We start from the raw sequence: 14,313 nt of genomic DNA on the forward strand, positions 1-14,313 counted from the left end.
AATGCAATTCGGCCCAAAAATGATAAAAATGATTCAAACTATATATAATACTCAATCGGCTCAAATTATATTTAATGGGGAATTAACAAGGTCTTTTCAAATTTCAAAAGGAGTCCGACAAGGGGTGTCCTTTATCTCCGCTTCTATACATCTTAGCAGTAGAAACACTTTTAAACCAAATAAGAACCAATGCGAGAATTACAGGTCTCACGACAAAAAAACAGGAATTTAAAGTCCAGGCTTATGCAGATGACCTAGCATTTGTCTTGGAGGACCCAATAGAAGCAGGGGAACACCTTCTGAGAGAAGTACAACGATATGGAGAGGTAGCTGGTCTAAAAATCAATAAACAAAAAACTAAAACCATAACCAAAAATTTGGACATTAAACAAGAACAGGAATTAGAAAAAATATTAGGAATCCAAACCGTCAAAAAAGTAAAATATCTGGGCATAATACTAACTAATAGATGTGGTACAATACAAAAGGATAATTATGATCCCCTTATTAAAAAAACAGAACAACAGTTAATCAGGTGGAATAAAATTCACATCTCATTATCAGGGAGGATAGCCACAATCAAATTGTCTATATTACCTAAATTTTTATATTTATTCCAGACGATCCCAATAAAATTAAACAATTTTTTTTTCACCAAAATAAACACAACTATTTCAAAATTTATCTGGGCGGGGAAAAAACCAAGGGTGAGATTTAAAGCCTTACAAGACAGGCTAACACAAGGCGGATTTGGACTACCAAACTTTCAAGCTTACTAAGAAGCATCAGTCCTTTTATGGGTAAAAGAATGGATAACCCTCCAAGACCAGAGACTCCTGGCCTTGGAAGGACATAATATTCTCCAAGGATGGCATAGCTTCCTATGGAGCGAAAAAGAGAAAACTCCAGTATACTTTAGAAGCCACATGATCAGGGACTCTTTAATAAACGTTTGGTTAAGAATTAAAAAAGAACACTACTGCAAAATCCCAAGATGGTACTCCAGCCTTGAAGCACTTAGACACCCTAACCTATTTCAAACACAAAAAGTACTGAATTATAATCACACACTAGATGAGAAAGGGGGTATAAAATCTAGACAACAACTACGAAACCAAAATATCGATATTGACTGGTGGTCCTACGCCCAAATTTTGACGAAATGGAATAAAGACAAAAAGAAAGAAGGAATCCAAGAAAAAGATAGTATAATTGATAAAATATTATTAGGGTATGGGAAAAAATTTATAACCAAAATGTATAATTATATAATGGGGTACACTATGGAAACTGAATTAGTAAAAGAAAATATGATCACCTGGGCCAAAAACATAGGTCATAGCATTTATATTGAACAATGGGAACAAATGTGGAGAACCCTGAAAATTACTAAATCAGTTCCGTATAAAGAAAATCTACAAAAAATGTTTTATAGATGGCACTTATCACCAACGAGACTGGCCAAGATCTACCCCAACATAAAACCAAACTGTTGGAGATGCAATAGCAAAGCCGGAACCTTCTTTCATCTATGGTGGACATGCCCTCCCATAAAAAAACTATGGAAAAAAATTCAAATATGGATACAACAAATCACAGCAATCTCATTAAAACTTACACCAGAAATATTCCTCCTGAGCATAATGGATTCGAAAAATAAAAAAGAAGACACATACCTAATACAACATATAATTACAGCTACAAGAATCACAATAGCACAAAATTGGAAAAGAGACAATACACCAAATGAAAGAGAAATTATTAAAAAAAAATTATGATTGTGCAGAAATGGATAGGCTCACCCAAAAACTTAAAAATAAAGAAGATTCGAGATTCTATAAGAATTGGGAAAAATTTTACGACTGGGTAAAAAATAAAAAACAAATGGAAAAAGGAAAGAAAAACAAGGAAATAATATAAAATGTAGATTAAAATATATTAATGGATAGCGTAGAAATGGCTATACAAAACGTAAAACTCTGAATGGTTATAACGGATTATTATGAATATTTTGATCAATCCAATACGATCTCCTCTCAAGTGTAATTTAGAAATGTATTGATAAAAATAAAATAACAAAAAAACCGTGGCAACCATATGCCGCCCAATTAACAATCTAAACTTTTTTAGAACTATCACAGTTCAGTGGGGGGAAGGGGATGGGAGGAAGACCCAGAAGACTTAAAGGATAACGAACTATAAAGATATCGTATTTCAGCCATAATAGGTTATGATTCTGATATGTATATTGATTAGACAAAGTGTAACTGAATAGAATAATCATATTATGCCCGCGGGTATATGTTATCATAATGTTATCAATTAAGATGCATCTTCCTCCCTTTGTATATAACTCTTTGTAAATTAATAGAAATTATTTTTAAAAAAATAAAAAAATAAAAAATAAAAATAATTTAAGAATAATAGTAAATACATTAGAATACTATGAACAGCACCCAGAAAAACAAATGTCACTTATATTTTTAGATGCGAAAAAAGCATTTGATAACATAGATTGGAATTTTATGAAAATACAATTAAATAAGATGGAGGTTGGAACAAAGTTTTTTAACATAATAGATGCCATATATACTGAACAAACAGCTAGAATTATAATAAATAGTGAGCAGACAGAAAAGGTAGCAATACAACGAGGGAATAAGACAAGGCTGTCCAATATCACCATTATTATTTATTTTAACATTAGAAGCACTGTTGATAAAAATAAGAGCTGATAGGGAAATAAAAGTATTGAAGATTTAAAAAGAGACCTATAAAGTACAAGCATTTGCTGATGATGTGGTCTTTATTTTAGAAGACCCTACAGTATCTATCTCAAGGTTAATAAATCTAATTGAAGAATATGGGAATGTTGCAGGATTGAAAATAAAGAAAGAAAAGACACAGATACTAACAAAAAATATGTTTATTTAGATTTGTTTATGTTTATTTAGATTTGTATGCTGCCCCTCTCTGCAGACTCGGGGCGGCTCACAACAAAGTGAAAAAACAATTTACAACAAATCTAAATTTCTACAGATACAGAGAATACAGAGAAAACATTTAGAAGATTTATCAAACATGAAAATTACAAAAAAGGTGAAATACTTAGGTTTATGGATGACTTCCAAAGCCATATCCTTAAAAAATGATAACTATTTAAAATTATTAGGTCAGATTAAAAAAGATTTAGAAGTCTGGAGCAATCTGCAATTATCACTAGTGGGAAGAATTTCTACAATTAAAATGAATATTCTCCCCAAAATTTTGTTTCTTTTTCAAGTTATCCCAATAAATCCCGGATCAAATTTTTTTGCAGAACTAAATAAGATAATTAAAAAATTTATATGGCCAGGTAAGAAACCAAGAATAAAACAAAACTCATTAGAAGATCGCAAAGAAAGAGGAGGCCTTGGCCTCCCAAATTGGAAATTATATTATTATGCCACCGCCCTAACATGGATAAAAGAGTGGTTGACCTTAGAAAATCAAAGGTTACTTAATTTGACTTAATGTTAGGTTGGCATGCTTTTATATGGTATGAAAAGTTAAAAACACACTCATATTTTAAAAATAACATTAGGAAAGCATTGATTGATGTATGGATTGAAATAAAGAAAAACCATTTTTTAGTAATGCCAGAATGGATTTCACCTATTGAAGCCATTACCCACCCGAATTTCACAAAAGAAGGTAAGATTTGGAAATATAGAGATTTATTGGATAATCAATTAAAATTAAGAACAAAACAAGAGTTACAAGAATTAGGTATTGACTTAGATTGGTGGCAATATACACAGATTAGTTCCAGATATCAAATGGATATAAAAACTTATATTTTTAGAAAAGAAAATAATGTATTAAGTAAATTATTACTTCAAAATCAAGTGAAGTTAATTGTAAATGTATATAAATATTTAATAAATCATAGAACGATAGGTTGGATTTTGAAAGACAACATGATCAGTTGGTGCAAAAATTTTGGCAAAGAGATAAATTTAGAAACATGGGAAAAGATATGGGTGTATAATTGGAAAATAACAAAATCAATTTCCTTTAAAGAAAATCAAATTAAGATGTTTTATAGATGGAACCTTCCACCATATAGAATTTCCAAAATGTTTCCGACTGCTTCATCTGTCTGTTGGAAATGTAAAAAAGAAACTGGTACATATTACCATGCATGGTGGACATGTTCTGAAGCTAAGAAATATTGGAATAAAGTAGAGAAATGGATAAACGAAATAACAAAGGAGAAGATTAAAAAAATCTCCTGAATTCTTCCTATTGGGTATTTCAAATACGAAGTATTAAAAAAATAATAATAATTTAATAATATATATATTGGTCGCGGCAAGAATTACATTTGCACAGAAATGGAAAGAAAAGGAAATACCAAAGGATGTAGAGGTATTTAAAAAAATTATGGAATGTGCAGAATTAGACATGATGACAAAACGTTCGAATAATCAAGTTGAAACAGAATTTTATAAAATATGGGATAAAGTATATGAATGGTGGAATTTTAAAAATAGCATTTAAAATCAAATAAGTAAGAACTTATAATTGTTTGAACTTATCGTTTTGAAGGTTTATAGAGTGTAATAGCTTAAAAACAAGATAAACATAGAGTCTTTGTTATATTATCTTTATAGTATGATAAAGTTAGAAGTGATATTTTCTATATTTTATTTTTTTAATAAGTATTTGACATTTTATAGATAAGAAACTTAATTAACATAAAGAATATAGAGTTAAACTTAACAAGAATATAATGTGCACGTGTGATATTTCTGTATTGATCTGATTACGGTTAGGTTTCTCTTTTTGTATTAGTTAGACTTCTATGACAAGCGGAGCAATGGTAGCTCCTTAAATGTTTAATGTTGTCTGTTCTTGTCTGTCTTTTGAAAAAAAATTTAAAAAAATTTTTTTTAAAGGAAACCTCAGTAGATGGTTCCAGTTGGCAGCAGAGGTGGAGATTGACACCCTGAGAGGCCAGTGTGAGAGAAGTTCCCCCTCGTGGGAGGGGGGGGGACGGGGAAAAGTGCCAGATCAAGCTCCGAGAAAACCAGGCCTACAGCTTGCTTCTGTTGCGAGAAGGAGGGGCATCGTGCAGCAGAGTGTCTAGCCAAACCTGTGCCGAGAGTGACCCCTACTGGTGGAAAGAAGCAGGAGCAACACACCAAGAAAACCCCAGATGCTGGGTGAATAGGGAAGGATGCCGTAGAGGTTGCTCCCCTGAAAGGGGAGGAGCTGGGACCTCTGGCACGTCCGATCGTCATGGACAGCGAGCCTGAAGAAGCTGTGTCAGTAAATTCCCCCCCCCCCCGGATACATATACATTCCCATCACACTACGGGACCCAACAGGGGGGGACAAGGGGAACAATATTAGCCCTTTTGGATTCGGGCTGTAGCAGGAATCTTTTGTCTCCAGAGGTGGCGGAGAATTTGGGCCTTAAGTTACGAGGCCTGAGAACCCCATCTCATTTACCCAACTGGATGGGTCGATGGCAGGGGGGAAGCCGGCCACACATGAGATTGAAACTTTAATCATGACAATCGGGTCCCATCAAGAGACTACACAATTTATTTTGGAGCCCCTACCGAACAGTGCAGTCATTTTGGGATTACCGAGGTTGCAGAAGTGGAACCCCAAAATTAATTGGTGTACCGGAGCCATGACTGTTACTTACCAGCGGAAGAATTAACTGGGGTTTGTTCTAGCAGAATTGGGCCAGAGAAACTCTCCCGGCATGGAGAAAATCGAAGGGGAGGAAAAAATCCCTAGTGAGTACTGGGACCTCAAGGGAGTTTTCAGTGAACAGGAGGCAGATACACTGCCACCCCATCGGGCCACCAACTGTAGCATTGAGATGCTACCTGGGGTTAAGCTGCCAAAACTAAAGATGTATTCTTTAACCCCTGGCGAACTGGGGGAATACCGCAGGTTCATTGACAAGAACTTAGCAAGGGGCTTTATTCAGCCAGCTAGGCCGCAGATGGCAGCCCCCATCCTGTTCCAGGAGAAGAAGGATGGGTCTCTGTGACTCGTAGTGTATTATCGAAATTTAAATACAATTTGAATGCATAATGTGTACCCCCTACCACATCACATCAGATACATGTACAATTAGCACAGGTGCCCCCCAAGGCTGTGTACTCTCACCACTTCTCTTCTCTCTATACACTAATGACTGCATCTCAAATGATCCATCTGTTAAACTACTAAAGTTTGCAGATGATACAACAGTGATCGGACTCATTCGAGACAATGATGAATCCGCATACAGACGGAAAGTTGAACAACTCTCCTTGTGGTGTGACCAGAACAATCTAGAACTGAACACACTCAAAACCGTAGAAATGGTAGTAGACTTTCAGAGAAACCCTTCCACCCTTCCACCTCTTACAATACTAGACAACACAGTATCAACAGTAGAGACCTTCAAATTTCTAGGTTCTATCATATCTCAAGACCTTAAATGGTCACCTAACATCAAAAACATCATCAAAAAAGCACAACAAAGAATGTTCTTTCTGCGCCAGCTCAGGAAGCTCAAACTGCCCAAGGAGCTGCTGATACAGTTCTACAGAGGAATCATTGAGTCTGTCATCTGCATCTCTATAACCGTCTGGTTTGATGCTGCAACCCAACAAGACCGACACAGACTTCAGAGGATAATCAGAACTGCAGAAAAAACAATTGCTGCCAACCTGCCTTCCATTGAGGACCTGTATACTGCACGAGTCAAAAAGAGGGCGGGGAAAATATTTACTGACCCCTCACATCCTGTACACAAATTGTTTCAACTCCTACCCTCAAAACGTCGCTACAGACAACTGCACACCAAGACAACTAGACACAAGAACAGTTTTTTTCAGAACGCCAACACTCTACTAAACAAATAATTTCCTGAACACTGTCAGACTTTCTACTAAATCTGCACTTCTATTCTACTAGTTTTTCTCATCATTCCTATCACCCATTTCCTCCCATGTTGAATGTATGACTGTAACTTGTTCCTTATATCCTAAGATTTTTATTAATATTGCTTCTTCATTGCTTATTTGACCCCTATGACAATTAAGTGTTGTACCACATGATTATTGACAAATGTATATTTTATTTTATGTACGCTGAGAGCATATGCACCAAGACAAATTCCTTGTGTGTCCAATCACACTTGGCCAATAAAAATCTATCTATCTATCTTATGAAGGATACGCTGACCTATTTGCCTAAGGGGAAGTTTTTCACGAAGTTGGATTTGCATGAGGCTTACTATAGAGTTCACATCAAGGAAAGAGATGAATGGAAAACAGCTTTCAATACTCCCTTAGGGTGTTTCCAATTTAGAATGCTCCCATTTGGTCTACAGGGGGCACCAGGAGTTTTCATGCAATTAATTAATGAGGTGTTGCACGAACATTTATATAAGGGAGTCTTGATCTACCTTGATGACATATTAATATTTTCAGAAACACTAGAGGAACATGTGACCCTTGTGAGGGAGGTTCTAAAGAAACTTAAGGCCACAGAGTTATATGTGAAATTGTCAAAATTTCACCAGAGTAAAATTGACTATTTGGGCTACCGCATCTCACACCAGGGGTTGGAGATGGATCCTGAGAAAGTGAGGGCAGTCCTGGAGTGGGAGGCCCCATGCACTAGAAAACAATTGCAGAGTTTTCTAGGCTTTGCCAACTTTTATGAACAGTTTATTCCAGCGTTCTCCCAAATAGCACTGCTAATCATGAATCCGTTGAAAACTAAGGGAGAAGGTAAGCTTAAACCGAATGGCCCATTACAGTGGACCATGGAATGTTAAGCGGCTTTTGAAAAGTTAAAGAGACTGTTTGCGGGTGAGCCCATCTTCAAACACCCTGATTTAGAACGTCCCTTGGTAGTTCAAGTAGATGCAAGCGATGTGGTCATGGGAGCGGTGCTGCTGCAGGAGGACGAAGAGCAGGGCCTTCGCCCCTGTGCATACACCTCTAGGAAACTCACTGAGACTGAACATAGGTGGGCAGTATGGGAGAAAGAAGCATTTGCAGTGTGCTGGGCCCTACTCTTCTGGAGGCACTTCCTAGAGGGAGCTAAACAACCTTTTGAGGTGTGGACTGATCACAAAATTTTAGAGGCTTTAAAAACCTCCAGGAAACTGTCCCCCAAGCAAGCTAGATGGGCGCAGCATTTTAGTTGGTTCAGCTTCGCGTTGCGCTATATACCTGGAGGAAGTAATTTTGTGGCAGACACCCTCTCTAGGTTGTGGTAGATTGGAGACAGTGGTAGATTGGAGATAGTCCAACCAATGATCGCGGCACAACAAAGGGCGTGCCCGGCAATCACCAGGAAGCAGAGTTCAAAGGCCGATCTTCCAGACAACTTGGTAGAGGAATTCCAAAATGCTCTAGAACCTAAACATCCTTCTTTAAAGGAATAGATAACCCAGTGGAAAGCAAATGGGCCAGTAGCTCATAAAGCACTTGATGAGGCTCATAATGCCCATAAGGTGCAGGCCGACAAGAAAAGGAGTGGTGCGGTGAATTACAAAGTGGGGGATAGAGTTTACCTCTCTACAAAGTTCTTAAGGTCCACCCAAAAGTCAAAGAAGTTGGGGGCAGGTGGTGAATTTGGTAGCTATGAAGTTGGACCTACCAAAAATATTAAGGAAGATTCACCCAGTGTTTCATGTTAGCTTACTTAAACCGGAACGCACATCCAACTTGCGTCCTGCTCAAGCAGAGCCCCCTCCACCCTTGCTCATTGAAGGAGAGCGACATTTTGAGGTTAAAGAAGTTCTTGATTCTAGGAAGCATAGAGGCAAACTTTAGTACTTAGTGGCATGGAAACACTTCCACGCATCTCATGCTGAGTGGGTCGATGAGAAACACATGAATGCCCAGAGGGAGATTGATCAGTTTAGAGTGAAATACCCTGAGAAATCCTAATGTATGATTGTATATATTGTTTGTTGTCTTTTTGTGTCTTTTAGGACTAAAGTCCTGTTCCAGTGGGTCTGAATGTCAACCTTCACTATGTTTGTGCATTTCTACGCTTGGTTGCAAATAGTAATGGGGAGGGGTCAATAGTAATGGTGAAGGGGGGAAGAGAGCAGGAGGCCCTATGAAGAGGCATAAGTTTCATTTTCCTTGAAACCAGGTGACCTGAAGGAGACCTTTAGAAGTACATTCCATAAATGTGATGTGGGATGAAGATACATCCACCTGACGGTCCTGGACACTAGGGATTGGCCATTTTCCCAAGGGGGGTTAAAAAGGGGGTTTGATATACGCATGTATTGCGCCTTTTTCTCCAGTGTTTGCTTTGACTAAGATGCTTCCAGTTCTGACTTTGATCCTTTGAACCTTAAAAAAGGACTCTGAGTTTTATTTATTCTAAGTTCTGACTGTGGCAGCTGACATAGGGACAGAAGGGACTCTACTCTATCCTTCCTATGTATATATGTATATATCCTGGTATGGATATTTCCAATTCATTGGAGTCCTTAAAGCATGTCTCAGTTATGGCAACCAGATCCAAATTATCTCTAGATGTTATGGCCATTAACTCACAGAGCTTGTTGCTCAAGCTTCAAGCATTCGTGCACATTACATGAAGAACATTATTATCATTATTTGTTTGTCCCTTTATCATCAACAACTACATCTATTTCATTTACAGCTGTCTTTTCATAAACTTCAACAAATTGATTTATCCTCGTTGGTCAGGGACATAAATCATCCACATCAGTTACATCTCTGTCCCCTTTACCTAGTTTAAATTCCACTTTACCTAGTTTAATATTTGTTTGTTCCTTCCTTCCTTCCTTCCTTCCTTCCTTCCTTCCTTCCTTCCTTCATTCATTCATTCGTTTGACTTCTATGCTGCCTAATCCTGAAGGACTCAGAGAGCCTTACAACAATATAAAACTACAATTTACAATAAAAAGAAGTCAAATACTGTATAAATTAAAACATTAATTAAAATAACCCCAGTTAAAACCCATGTCTCAACAATCCAGTCAACACATACATAACATTCAGTATTATTTGGCCATGAAAGACAAAAAGTTCATGGCCCCCAGGCCTGCTGGTAAAGCCAGGTCTTTGTAGCCTTTCGGAAGGCCAGTATAGTGGTAGCAGTATGGACTTGGGGGGGGGGGGGGAGTTAGTTAGTTGACAGGCGCCGGAGAAGGCCAACCCTGTGCAGGAGGCCATACGGCAGGAGATGGTCCCACAAATAGTCTGGCCCTAAGCCATGTAGGGCTTTATAGGTAATAACACCTTTAATTGTGACTGGAGACTAATCAGTAGCTAGTGCAGCTCATGGAGCATATGTGTTATATGGGTATACTGAGTCATACACATGACAGCTCACATGGCTGCATTCTGGACTATCTGCAGTCTCTAAACACTCTTCAAGGGTAGCCCAAGTAGAGTGCATTGCAATATTCACGATGGGAGGTGAAGATGGCCTGAATGACTGTGCATAAAGTCTCCTGGTCCAAAAAGGGCTGCAACTGCTAGGGTCCCCCTGGCCACTGCCTAGAGATGGTGATAAAGGCTCAGCTGTGCATCCAGGAGGACACCCAAGTTGCGGACCTTGTCTGAGGGGATCAAAGTCCCCCCCCCCCAGAACAACGTATGGACAGATAGAATAGTCCTTAGGAGGAAATGGCCATAGCCACTCAGTCTTGTCTGGGTTGAGCTTGACCTTGTTGGCTTCCATTCAGACCTTACAGCTTCCAGGCACTGGCACATCACATCCACTGCTTCACTGAATTGGCATGGGATGGAGATGTATAGCTAGGTCTCATCAGCGTACTGATGACACCTCACCCCATGCTGTCAAATGATCTCATCCAGCAACTTCACATAAATGTTAAATAGTAGGTGGGAGAGGACAAACCCCTGTGGCACCCCACAAAGTAGGGGCCAAGGGATGGACCCCTGCCCCCCACTAACACCGACTGTGAACGACCAGAGAGATAGGAGGAGAACCACTGTAAAATGGTGTAATCATCCCCCCTTGCTTATTAATGCCATTCACACCAGCACTCGCTCCCCACCCACCCTCTTATCTAGTTAAAATGATTAAAACCCTTTCCCTCCCCTCCCCACAATTCACTCCCCAATAATCCCTCCCATGCACAAACAGCTATAAAAATACAAAACAGTATAGCAAAATATCCCTATCCACTTCTATCCTTCTGCTGTGGGGGTCTTCCTTTTTTCCTTCCGAGGAAGGGGAACAATGATCTTCAAGGTCCCAATTCTAATCATCCAATTCCAGTGGGGACATTGCCCTTGCAGTATGAAGCTGATGTTACAGAATTCACATGTTTCATAAGGTCTTTATTATTATTTTCCCTCACAGGATTCAAATCAGCCGTAGTAATAAAAGTCAGAAATTTGATTAAAAGGAGCATTGGCATAAGACCTAATTTCCCAGTGTCTCAATTTTTGAAGAAAAAATAATGGTATTAGATAGATGATATCCCTCTGTTGTAGTCTCTTAGTCACTCTCGGTACCTCTGTCCATGGCTCTCACCCAATTCCTGGTAGGTTTGGTCACCATCCACCAACCGCTCTCATCTGTCGGCTCCAGCTAGGGTCCCATCAGCTGGAATCTGTGTCATCTATCATCTGCTGTTCTTTTCTGTCATCATTCTCACCATTGTTTATCTCCTCAGGTGCCCTTTGTTCCATTCTTTGCTCTCTTCACTCTTCTCGCTGAAACCTCCATTGCCTCCAGCTGCCACTCTCACTAGCCACAGTGTGGGCACACTCAGGCTCTGCATTTTTGGTCTTACACCTCGCTTCTTGCCTCCGTTCTCATTCATCTCACTCATCCACTCGCCTACAATCATATTTATTTATTGATTGATTGATTGATTGTTAGAGTTGAAAGGGACCATGAAGGCCATCGAGTTCAACCCCCTGCCCTAGCAGGAACCCTATAGTATACGTGTTAATGTTTATTTCCTGATTTCATGCTTTAAAATTATTATTTTTATTTATTTACTTATTTATTTGTTTGTTTGTTTATTAGACTTTTATGCTGCCCTTCTCAAAGCAACTCAGGGTGGCATACAACATAATGAAAACAATATGTTTATTATTTATTATTACTTGTTTACAACATACTGTAAAATCATACGTAAAAATTATTATCACTGGATTATATGTTAGTAATAACATATATTTTGTTAGAAGGATATATTTTTTCTGAAATAACCCACCACAGCAAAATATTAAAGCTTGGAAATAAAAAGTAATGAGCACCTTCCCCTCTGAATTCTTCCCCCCCCCCACACACAAAATTTCCAGATTAGTCTAGCTTACAAGATTTCATGATGGTTTCTCATGTCAGCAGATCCAACTTTACTTAATTTTCTGAACTGAGGTTGACTTAATGCTTGTGCAGCAATTAATTTTTTGGGGGGGAAGGAGTTATATTTCAGGCTTGTTAGTATTCAGACATTTTCAAAGTGCTCACTGGGGCTCTCTCTAAACTCAGTCTTCACTACAGGATTGTTGGAACAAAATGAAATGCAGTTACAACTCTGAACAAAGGGATAAATATATAATATATAAATAATGTATTTTGTGCTTTTTGAAAATGTACTCTGTCTCTGCAATCATTTTTGTTTCTGTTTTGTTAAGGGGGAATTCTGTGGCAATTTATTGACTGCAATTTTTGATGCCTACAATAGTTACCTAAATAATAAAAAGTAAAAGTATAAATATAGTAGTAAATAACAACCTGGTGCAAAATTTATATTTGCTTCAAAATCTTTCAGATAAAGTTCTATATGTAGAAAACAAACTTTAATTTATTAATTACAAAAGCTGCCCATCTCCACTATAAAATTCTCCAAAGAATAAAACAAACCTACCTAATAATAATAATAATTTAAAAAATAAACATAAGGTATTAAGTATTGATGGTTTCAAATTTTTTTGACAAAAGTGTCTTCATTTATTCAGTTCTTACCTTTTCCTAATTTCTGAATCTACAACAATTTGCCTTTTCTTGGGAGGTGGCACTTGTGGGAGCTCCTCTTTACCATGTTTAACCAGGATCTGCTCTCTGGTGGTCACCATAGTCACAGTTTCCATTACTGTAGTCTGTGTTAGTGATGTTTGAGTGGCAGCAACAGCTTGTGAAATCTGTGAGAAGATTTGAAGCCGAAATCAAAATTAGCTGAAAGGCTTTAATTAAGATGTTTAGAGCGATAATAGAACATAAAGAGAAATTTTTATTTTTTATTCATGACCTTCAGAACGAAAAACCACTGTATTGTACTGCAACCAAATTGTTTTATCTGACTCATGCTAGGTGAATAAGTCAAGAAAAAGGTCAGTATTAAAATGAGAAGCAAACTCAAGCAGAATGTATTTGTAGCACATTTTATACCAAGTAAAGCAAAAGCGGAGGGTGTGTGTGTGTTGAATTATATAAGGCAAATTATACAATATACACATTTGGATACTCCTGCCCTCTTTTTAATATAGCTACTTCATCAGGGAAAAGGCAAATGTTTTTTTAAAAATCTAAGATTTTTTTAAAAAAATCTATTAAATCTTCACAAGCATTTCATTTATTTTCTGTTTGCATGTCTATTACTGAAGTTATTTGTTGTGGTTCGCTCATATCCTGCACAAATAATCATGGGCTCCGAGGATGCAGAGACTGTGGAGGGGCGAGGCAAGTGTGCTGTATTTCTGGTACCTCAGAGTGATAGTGAAAGTGATGAGGGGTCAGGGTTGGAACAACAGCCAGGGCCTTCTGCTCTGCCTGATATGAGTGAGTTAGTACTTCCTGTCAGGAATAAATCAGTAGAAAACAGGAGGGATTTGGACTTCCTGACTTCAAACTATACTACCAAGCAGTAATAATAACCTGGCTGAGAGACTCAAAATAAAAGACTCCTTCTGCTAGAGGGACATTACTTATCTGTGGGTTGGCATGCACTTCTCTGGGACAGAAAAGATAAAACCCATACATATTTTAAAAGACAAAAAGTTAAAAATGCAATTTATGAAATATGGTCAAAAATTAAAAAAACATCATTATCCTCAAGACCCAGGATGGTTTTCCAGTATGGAAGCTATCATGCATCCTAATACAGTGGATCTCAAAAAAATGGTTACATACTACGAAATATTAGATGAAAGAGGGAAACTCAAAACAATTACACTATTAGATAAGGAAGGAATAATGTTCGATTGGTGGCCATACATGCAAATAAAGACAAGATTCGAGGAAGATAAAAGAAAAATTGAAATACAAAAAGGAAAA

General features: G+C 37.8%; 1 protein-coding gene across 1 annotated transcript in view; it reads right to left on the bottom strand.

The window, feature by feature from the left end:
* Nucleotides 1–14,313, bottom strand: part of LOC139155793 (dystrophin-like) — a 583,469-nt gene that overhangs the window by 224,171 nt on the left and 344,985 nt on the right. Inside the window, exon 17 of the mRNA XM_070731073.1 lies at nucleotides 13,006–13,181. Within this exon, the coding sequence (XP_070587174.1) occupies nucleotides 13,006–13,181 (176 nt within the window). The remainder of the gene's footprint in view (nucleotides 1–13,005; nucleotides 13,182–14,313) is intronic.

This window comes from Erythrolamprus reginae, unplaced genomic scaffold (assembly GCF_031021105.1).
Source record: "Erythrolamprus reginae isolate rEryReg1 unplaced genomic scaffold, rEryReg1.hap1 H_6, whole genome shotgun sequence".
In the NCBI taxonomy this organism is placed as follows: Eukaryota; Metazoa; Chordata; class Lepidosauria; order Squamata; family Dipsadidae; genus Erythrolamprus; species Erythrolamprus reginae.